Source organism: Lithobates pipiens, unplaced genomic scaffold, assembly GCF_037356315.1.
Source record: "Lithobates pipiens isolate NorthernLeopardFrog02 unplaced genomic scaffold, aLitPip1_a1.2 Scaffold_28, whole genome shotgun sequence".
Classification (NCBI taxonomy): Eukaryota; Metazoa; Chordata; class Amphibia; order Anura; family Ranidae; genus Lithobates; species Lithobates pipiens.
This window is the reverse complement of record NW_027507789.1, coordinates 175,509,103-175,519,041: the sequence shown is the minus strand read 5'-3', so window position 1 is coordinate 175,519,041 and position 9,939 is coordinate 175,509,103. Positions and strand designations below refer to the sequence as shown.

Here is a 9,939-nt window from a genome sequence, read left to right as displayed (position 1 = left end):
GCTTTCTAGGGCATTGTCTTATAAAGAAAACCTTAACTAGCACTAACTGTTCTGAAGTCACTGGCTTCAATACTTTAAGTAGCTACTCCAGTACATGCATGCAATAAGGAGGCAGAAGATGTCAGCTACTAGTCTGCATACTTGCACCTGGTCTGTGACTAAAGAGTTGAAGCCAGTGGATCGGCACAGAGCCAGGCTTCTTTCGAACTTGTGTTATATTCAGTATGAGGCTTCAAAAGGAGTGTCAGTAATATTTTCAGTTTCGTTCAGAGGTGACAGACGCTCCTGCACAGCTGTCAATTTTGACATACACAGTGTTCACACAGCCGCTGCATCCTCCTCCATAGGCTGCATGCACACACCACTGGTCCCCCTATACAGGGCCCAGGCCAGCAGGGTGAATCTGATGTGGGCAGGGAAGGCAATTGAAACAGCAAAGGGGAAATTACTAGAACCGATCCCCCTGTATGGATCTCTCTGCAACAGCTGAAAGCTGGCCACTTCTCCATGCCTTCCCTCCAGTTTTTAGCTGCTGCAGAGAGCCCTACCTGTAAACCATACGTTTCCCCCTGCTGTCCAGGACCCCTGAGATGCTTCCGGCTTCCCCTCCTTGTCGGCAGCTGTAAGCACATAATAGGATCCTTCAAATGGAACTTCACGTTCTCAAACATGGACTATTTTTAATACTTTTGATAGTATCATTAGTAAATAAATAGGAAGGTATATTATATCTACTCGTTTTAAACTTTTTATTATTACATTTCTTTAGTTACTTCCTGGATTCGATGCCTAGGCAAATAAAGTCATAAATTCCAGTAGTCTTCTGGAGGTTAAGAGAGAAGGAAAGGTTTTCTCAGCTAAGCACACCCTCCTGTGTGCATGAATGCGCTATGGGCAGATGGATTCCAGGAAGTAAATGCTACATGAATCATCTGTCTTCACGCAAGATGGCCACAGCCAGAAATGTTGGGGGGGGGGGGATTCTTTTCAAAAATGAATTCTCAGCAAAATAAAAGCATGGACACATGGGTGGATAGGTGTGTTTGCTTTGGATATTGAAAATGAATAGCCCTTTTGGTTTGTGGCGCTCAGATGCAGTGTAATTCCTCTTTAAGGATGGAGAGTGGGGGGGTCCAGTAAATATATTTACAAGCCTCTTCCTTTCCTGAATGAACATGAGTGATCGGTACCGATCATTCATAACTGAAGCATAACCTGTCAGGTTGGCTGTATGGTACCCTGTGGCTTCTAACAGCAGCCCCGCCAGCACCATCTGAACGAATCCTTAGGAGTTATGCATGCAGACCTAAACATCCATGCATTCAGTGTGTACCTAGTTCTGTTCCTTGTAGAGATTGCTCAATGGCCAACCATTTCAGAAAATACACCTGTCAGGTTTCATGGGTCAGCATCAAAATAAATACACTTCTTACTGCCTTGCAATTAGTGCAGAAAAATTACTAAGGACATGTGTCCAAGGGCTTTTGTTTATATCCGACACATTTAGTATTCCCATACAAGTCTACAGGAAACTAAAACACGCTTAAAAGTAGACCAACCACAGGTCAAAATGCAACAGTTACTCAGTTGTGAATGATCTCAGAAGCTCCTCAAACTGATGCCAAATAGGTGCAAATCAACACAAACCCAAAACCTGTTGGCCACAAATAACACCCCCCCCCCCCCCCCCCCCAACAGCCACAATTTTTTCCTGGATCACTGTACAGTAGATGCAGTGATGACTTTGAAGGAAATTTAACACTAAATATGGGGGGTGAGAAGGTCTGAATACAAGACCCCATAATAAAATTGGGACCGAGCCCAATTAGGATAGCATACTACAGTAATAACTAGTGATACTTTTTTTTAATTAAATCTTAGCATTACTTTCTTGGGAATTTGCCAACCACTGGGGCTCATTTAACTTTGTTTACACTTTGAAGAATCCATCCTTAGAAAGGTGTACATGTATGATCATTGCTATACGACTGAGCCAATAATACGCTTTTTCTTTACATATACAGGCAATAGAATTTTACAACAGAAAAACGGCACGTATACCAGTCAACGGCACTGCTGTCTACACACCCCTATAAAATCATTTGAACACAACTTTCTTTTTATTATTTTTGAAAGATATTGCAAAATACATGTTCCTGAATGCTGCATGAACAGTAAAAATGAGGTATATCAAAAAGGAAAAAAAAAAAAATTAGAACACTGTACATACATAAATTTGTCAAAAATCTTGATAGTAAATTTTAAGTTTGTTAATTTAAAGCTATTGCCAAGAATATTAAATATATGACGGAATACAGGCTACAGACGTGACCTACTTTGAAGACAATATGTCGCTGGGACGAATGACACACTAAATGTCATGGTTTAAAAAGTAAATCTTCATATACTTATGTGCCTTCAGCTCAAAATTTCATTCCTGAGTCCAAAATTCTTTATTTTTTTTTAAATCAGTTAACTGTATTTTCAGAAATTGTTACAATGGGCATCTCTGTTTTGTCCTTCGGGATTTTGTAATCAAGAAATCAAACTGACTGCTGAGCAGTGATCTCCCAAAATTATGTTTGGCTACCCTGTTCCCGCACCCTCCCCCCCCCAACTAACTAATTTCAGTTTAAAAATTAGGTACAATCTGAACTACCACAACACTTTAGAGTAAAAAGAAAAAAAAATTGCATTGACAGGGCATAGATTACATAATTCTTATTAACGATTGTGTAGAAACATTTTGATGGCAGTGTTATCCAAAAAAAAAAATACACCATGTTTTAAAAGACCTCAAAAAGTTGGGGGGCAACTTAAATCCTCACCTGAAACTTTGACTATTTGAAGTCTTTACTCGTGTGCTACCCGCTTCACTTACATCAGATAGCAAAGTTGTGTACCCTGAGAATTCTGGAGTTGAAGTCCTCAACCTGTGATCCACTCCATCAGTGCTAGTGTTATATGAAATTGGCACCCTGTTGCCAGATTTAAATGAACCAAACGCTTGTGCAAAGTTCTCAATCTGGCATGTCTGCGGCCTGATGTCTTTCCGCTGTTCTAAGGAACGGGCCAAATCCTGAGGTTGGAGGTGGAAGCCTGAAGATGCATTCAGGCTCTTTTGTGGATCTTTCTGCCCATTCAATTCCTGAGATGAGATCTGGTAGCTGGAGTTCTCCAATTGTTTCTGCGATTCGATTTGATCAGCTAACTCTTGTGATGGAGTTAGCTGCTGCTGCGTCGACATCTGTTGTTGTGACGTCATCTGCTGCTGCGACGTCATCTGCTGCTGCTGTGCCGACATCTGCTGCTGCTGTTGTGACGTCATCTGCTGCTGTGCCGACATCTGCTGTTGTGACGTCATCTGCTGCTGCTGTTGTGATGTCATCTGCTGCTGCTGCTGCGCCGACATCTGCTGTTGTGATGTCATCTGCTGCTGCGCCGACATCTGCTGTTGTGATGTCATCTGCTGCTGCTGCTGCGCTGACATCTGCTGTTGTGATGTCATCTGCTGCTGCTGCGCCGACATCTGCTGTTGTGATGTCATCTGCTGCTGCTGCGCCGACATCTGCTGTTGCGACGTCATCTGCTGTTGCTGCGCCATCTGCTGCGCTGCCTCCAGCGATAAGGAAAAGCCAGCCTGGGGGCCTACCACCATGCCAAAGTTGGACTTTTGCAGAGTGGACGGCAATACTGATGTGACAGACTGGCTAAAGCCACAATCAAGAGAAGATGTAGTGTATATATGTTTGTCAGGAAAGAGAGAAGGGCTCGGTAGAGATGAAGCGAGGCTAACAAACTGTAAACTTGGACCCAAAGGGAATGACGTTGTATGGCTTGTTCTTTCCAAAGCTTGCTGAAGGTACTTTGAATACTCCTGAAACATACTGGCCTTATCAATTGGTGTAGACTGAGAATCTGAGCAGACGTTTTCCTCCTGGACCAAATCATTCTCGCTTGCCGTTTGTAGTTCGTGTTGTTCGCCTATGCTGAATGTCACATCAGGGTGCCCAACTGATTTATGAGTGTAGTGATCCAAGATACTCTGAAGCACCTCATCAGGAATGACGGATTTGTCATGGCAGTTCTTTATTTCAACATTCAAGGCATGGGAATCAATAAGAGTTAGTGGGCTGTCCCCTTCCATAACACTGGAAACTGCAGACTGAATGACAGACTGTTGGGTCCCCATATGCCCTACATTCACAGCATAGGCATTGTTGCTGCCAGTGGACTGTAGATATCTTCTTTTCTTCAGGAACTGCATTGCATCGTCATAATTGCTACTGTGAGAAACTTTGTTACCTGATGTGTGAAGAAGATTCATGGTGTCTACGTTTGTAGTGCTCACCATATCAAGAGGACCATTTGTCTTATCTGAAAGTTTATGCATGGCCAGGTTTGCTGATTGGGAACCCATGGAGAGGTCATTCTTTTCTGCTGGCTTCCGGCCCGCCTTTTTAAACACCAATTTTGGCACCTTGGTGTCCAGATCATCCAAACCGGTGTTGGATGGGCCATTACCGGAAGACACATTTGGAACGTTGACTCCATAAGTCTGAATGTCAATGCCAGCAGCCAGGTGTGCCTCGCTCATCTTGCTGCCTGGTTTAAGGTCCTTGTGTGAGGAACCATTTCTGGACTTTGCTTTTTTTCGACCAGAAAAATTTGAACTTCCCTGAGATAAATCAAAGTTACCAGATAAATGATCCATACTTGGGTTTGATGACCCAGGATCCAAGGGTCCTTTGTTTATAGATTCACCACATGTCCTTTTGTGCTTCAACAACCTATCTGTTCTTGAAAAGTACTGTCAAAAGACAAATGGCAAAAGTAAATTAGAGAGACGAAAAAATAAAAATATTCAAAAATCTTTCACTGAGAAATATGATGGAAACAATACACCTTTTAACAAAAAGCAAACATGAACAAATGCAGGTATATAAATATTGAATTCATAATATTCCTTACATGTTTATAACTTAAAAGCCATAAAAAATTAATTCAATCAAAAAAAATAGAGAAAGAAAAAGAAAAAAAAAAAATCTGCAAAACAGTTGGCTGAAATCATTGCAATATTATAAGAGATCAAAGGTTTTTGTTTAAAAAAATTTCTTTTGCCATTTCAAAGCAGGGTTTACAGCAATCCTGATGGAGAACTTAGTTACCACGAAAGTTTGCAGTGTCTCCCCAGATTTCTCATCTGGTCTGATGTGTGCATTAACTATAGATTTGGACTATTTTCCTGGTGCTATGGGCGAAGAATACAATCTCTTTCTGGCTGGCAACTAAACATGACAGTTTCGGCTATGTCTTCTAAAGTAGGGTACACACTATAAACAACTCAGAACCGATGAAACAAAAGTCATACGAAAAGTCTTACAAATATTCGACAAGACAAATGCTTTTTTGACGTTTAAGGTTTCTGATCATGTGCAGTCTTTCTGATTTTTCTTGTACGAAAATGGAACGAAAACGGTACACATTAAAAACACAAATGGTTCGTTCTGTTCCAATACGAGAAAAACGTTGACGTTTGTCCCTTCGGGAATTTTCGTACGAAAATTCTGAATCGGTTGTCGAAAGTGATGTACACACTATACGAATATGGTCAGAAAATTCTCTGGGTGAAAATGTTTGCCCGATTTTCATAGTGTGTACGAACGAGCCTTTAGCAAGATCTTCTACGGCAGTTTAAAACACCTACCAAAGCCACTCAGAAATCAACAACTGAATGCACTTGATAAAAAATGTCCATTATATAAACAAAATGGAAATCCCATACCAATGTATACTGCAGGTTTGGCTCCTGCTGCTTGAATGCTGTGTAAAGAGGAAAGGGGGGAAAAAAAGATACAGCGCTTATCTCTTCTCTCCTCTCTCACTTTTGACGCAGAGGGCGGCACAGGGAAACAATGTTTTTTACCTTAATGCAAACAATGCATTAAGGTAAAAAAAACATTTTAGTTTTAGTAACACTTTAAAGCGGGGTTCCACCCTAAAGTGGAATTTCCACTCATCGGAACCCCCCCCCCCCCCTCTGGTGTCACAATTGGCACCTTTCAGGGGGAGGGGGTGCAGATACCTGTCTAAGACAGGTATTTGCACCCACTTCCGGGCATAGACTCCCATCAGCGGACAATTCCTATTGCGCTGCTTGACTCACACATGCGCAGTAGGGAACCGGGAAGTGAAGCCACAACGCTTCACTTCCCGATTCCCTCGCCTAGAATGACGGCGGCAGCAGCCGAGAGATCGATTGGCCTCGGCTGCCGACATCGCTGGATCCTGGGACAGGTGAGTGTCCATTTATTAAAAGTCAGCAGCTGCAGTATTTGTAGCTGCTGGCTTTTAATAATTTTTTTCACAGTGAAATCCCTCTTTAAGGAGCAATAGATTTTTACAATGGAGTTCCCGTGATGTACCAGAAGTTGGAGCATGAAAAACCTGCTAGTATAAACCCAAGTCAAAATATTTAATAAATGACCTTTAAATACATTAAAATCTGATTAATACAGTTTTTAGACCGCATTTGTGATAAAAATAAATATGAAATGTACACCTTACAGGCACTTTCACACTGGGGCTGGGGGGTGTTGGTGGCACAGCGCCTCCATTTGTAGAGGAGCATTACCATAGTTTTAGTGGCGCTCTTCCATCACCGGCGGGACACTTAACCCCCACTAGTGGCCGATGAAGGGGTTAATATCGCCCGCAAAGGGCCGAAAAGCATTAAAGTTATTGACCTGCCTGTCCACCTTATACAGTAAGCAGGGCTAGTGTAGCTCACTGTACAAATTCAGCAATGAACTCACACAGATGCATAGGCGTGATGTCATCCCCGCCCAGCCAATAAAAGTGTCCGGCAACTGAGACCCAGAAGCTGGCCGTCCGAAGATGCCAGCGGTCGGGAGGGGAGCTTGGGGATGCCACATCACTGGACCTGGAGGCGAGTATAGTTTGGCTTAAATGCACATATATTTTTTATAGAAAGATGTTTGATGAAATGAAAAGCCAGGTACCTCTTTAAAAAGTATCTCTAGATCGAACCTTTTTTCCAGTTTTGGTTAGACCATTTATTTGCTCTCTGTAGCCCTGGGGACACCTGTTGCAGAACAACTGTCTAAGAGGATATTTCCCTTCACTTTTGTTTTTCCCTAAGGACTTGCAGTGTCTTTGGTACAGGATCCGAAGGGAAATGTTACCTTATACAGACAGTAAGGGTTTAATCATTCTCTAAGGAAGATTGGGGATCGTATCACCAGAGTGGTGCTGTGGATACAAGAATTAAGTATATAGTGCCATGTCCTGATAAATTGGATTTTAAAGAATAAGTTTGCAGATGATAGACTTTATAGGCATAACACGTATAAATTAAAAATACTTGCTACAAAAACATACAAGACAATTAAAAATTAATTTCTAACTTATACCTGTGTTATGCCTATAAAGTCTATCATCTGCAAACTTACCGTATTTGCCGGTGTATAAGGCGACCCGGCATACAAGACGACCCCCTAATCTTACAGGACAAAAACTCTTTTAAAACTGTACTTACCGTATAAGACGACCCGGCTTTCGAGGCTTCATATTTCTTCCTTCTTCCTGCATTTGCTGGAGCCAATCACAGCGAGCGATGTATTCTATTAATGAATACAAAGCCTGCTTGGATTGGCAGAGGCTGTAACATCATCAGCCCGCGCCTCTCTGACTCTCCAAGCCAATCCGAGCAGGCTACAGAGTAGCCTGCTCGGATTGGCAGAGGTCGTTACTCCACTCCGAGCAGGCTTTGTATTCATTTGAATACATCGCTCACCAGGATTGGCTCAGCGGTATATACTGTATGTAGCCGAAGCTACATACAGTATTACCGAACACCAAGCAGCCATCCGAGGGGCTGACCCGGCGTATAAGACGACCCCTGCTTTTTGGCCAATTTTTTTACATGTAAAAGGTAGTCTTATACGCCGGAAAATACGGTATTCTTTTTAATCATTTGCTGCTCTCAAAAAACAAAACAAAAAAAAACTGTTTTGGCTTCACATACACTAGGTTACAGCGCTCACTGTAATAAAAAAAAAAAAAAAAAAAATACTTACCCATCTTCTCCCACCCAAGCCAGGAATGTTCGCTCTCCTAGATCTTTGGCCCGTCACTATTTTTCCTTGTAGTGAGGTAGAGGCAAGTGGAAGGAACCCCCAAGTGCAATAAGAAACCATGCATCCGACATTCTTGTAAGTTTGAATACCAATGATTTTTCAGACCGCATAGTTACTTCATTAGAGCAAAGATCAGTGTTGCAGTCTGAGGGACAAGTAGTTACTGTGTCTTTCAAGTGCCGGTTCACACAGGGGTGACCTGTCAGGCGTCTTGGCCATCTGACAAGTCGCACTCCATACAATGCAACCTAATAGGAGCGGCTCAAGTAGCTCCGCCTTAGAAAAAGGCTCCCGCACCACTCTAGGCTGACTTCGGAGTGGCACGCAATGAATTCTATTAAAAGAAGTTGTTTGCAAGCCACGCTGAATCACGCTGTGTGGGGTGGCTTCAGAGTCGAGTGACTTTGAAGCCGCCCCTGTGTGAACCGGCACTAAAAGATAAACCTTATTTTGAAGTTTTTATTCTAGCTTCAGGGTTGGTTTTAAAGGTCGAAGTACAGCCAAAGCTTGTTTGGTTGTACTTCTGTGGCCCAGCAGACAGTGGGCTGAAGTGAAAAGTGAGCCATGGAGTCTGAGCCAGCCACTCCCGCCTCTACACAGCCCATCTTCCCAGTAAGCGAGAAGGGGGCAGAGCGCAGTGACTGATAGTCATCAGCTCTTTGCTCAGGAATCTGTGAGAACCAAGCGATCGGTGTTAGATAGCTCGGTTCTCAGTGTTAGAGCATCCACCCAGGCAAGTATAAATCAGCAAAAACACCAAACCCCATACTTATTTAAGTGCAAACTTTCACAGAGTCGCTCGCCCATCTGGAAGGCTTCTATTTATCCTATTAAATCTGTGGCAAACAGACTGTGCAAGCAAGAACTTAAAACTGCCAGGCCAGACTGTTCACACAGCTAAATTTCCTTTCAGTATCACGCTAGGAATTTTTTTGTTTTGTGGCAACGGTGCATGCATACACCCTGCAATGCCCAGTGCCTCAGTAACTTCTTTAAAGAGCAGAGCACTGCAAAGAATGGGCAGGTCTATGGATAGGAGAGGGTATACAACCAGAATTTTCCACTAATCTACTTGATGGCATGCAAAAAAATTTGTACCTGCAGACAAGTGTCACACTTATATGGCTTTTCCCCACTATGAGTCCTCTTGTGTCTCTCCATGTGATACTTCTGGATAAACTTCATGTTGCACTGATCACAATTAAAAGGTTTTTCACCTAGAGGGAAGAAAAAATTAAATAAGCAAAGTCCCAGTTAGAATTGGCTGTAGGTCCTCACAGTTCAGCCTAGGTACGCACGCAAATTGTAGGATTGGCAATAGCAAAGCAAATAAAAAAATTAAAAAGCAGAGAGAATCTGCATCAAGATGGTGAAAACAAATTATAAAGCAGCCCCACTTGCTACGTACTTTAACAAATCTGGGACACAGACTTTTAAAGCGCAACGAAGCTTAACGGAACACGAACATGCCAGGAATCTAGCATTTTCAGAAACCACTAGTGGCTAGAGAAATTACAAATATATATATATATATATATATATATATATATATATATCCTCTCTCAACACAGGCTCTCTTTATAATACAGCTCAAGTTTTGAACAAGGCAAGCTTAGTATAAATTATTGGTGCATAAATTACCAAATATACTTCTGCAATGGACACATTACATGCCAGCTGAATGCTAAATGTGATGCTAAAAAGATGAGTCACAAAATAGGGGAAAAAAAATAAAATAAATATCAAGCTCACTGGTATTCTTTTGATATGCGTAGTCTGG

The 9,939-nt window shown here is 42.2% G+C and overlaps 1 protein-coding gene across 2 annotated transcripts in view; it reads right to left on the bottom strand.

The window, feature by feature from the left end:
* Window positions 1-2,101: 2,101 nt before the first annotated feature.
* The window catches only part of LOC143935841 (zinc finger protein 281-like), a 46,857-nt gene continuing 39,019 nt past the window's right edge, over window positions 2,102-9,939 (bottom strand). For both annotated transcript variants that reach the window (XM_077459964.1, XM_077459965.1), the window contains 2 exons: window positions 9,258-9,376; window positions 2,102-4,810 (listed from right to left, as the gene is read on the bottom strand). In XM_077459964.1, coding sequence (XP_077316090.1) covers window positions 2,825-4,810; window positions 9,258-9,376 — 2,105 coding nt within the window. In that variant the 3' untranslated portion in view covers window positions 2,102-2,824. The remainder of the gene's footprint in view (window positions 4,811-9,257; window positions 9,377-9,939) is intronic.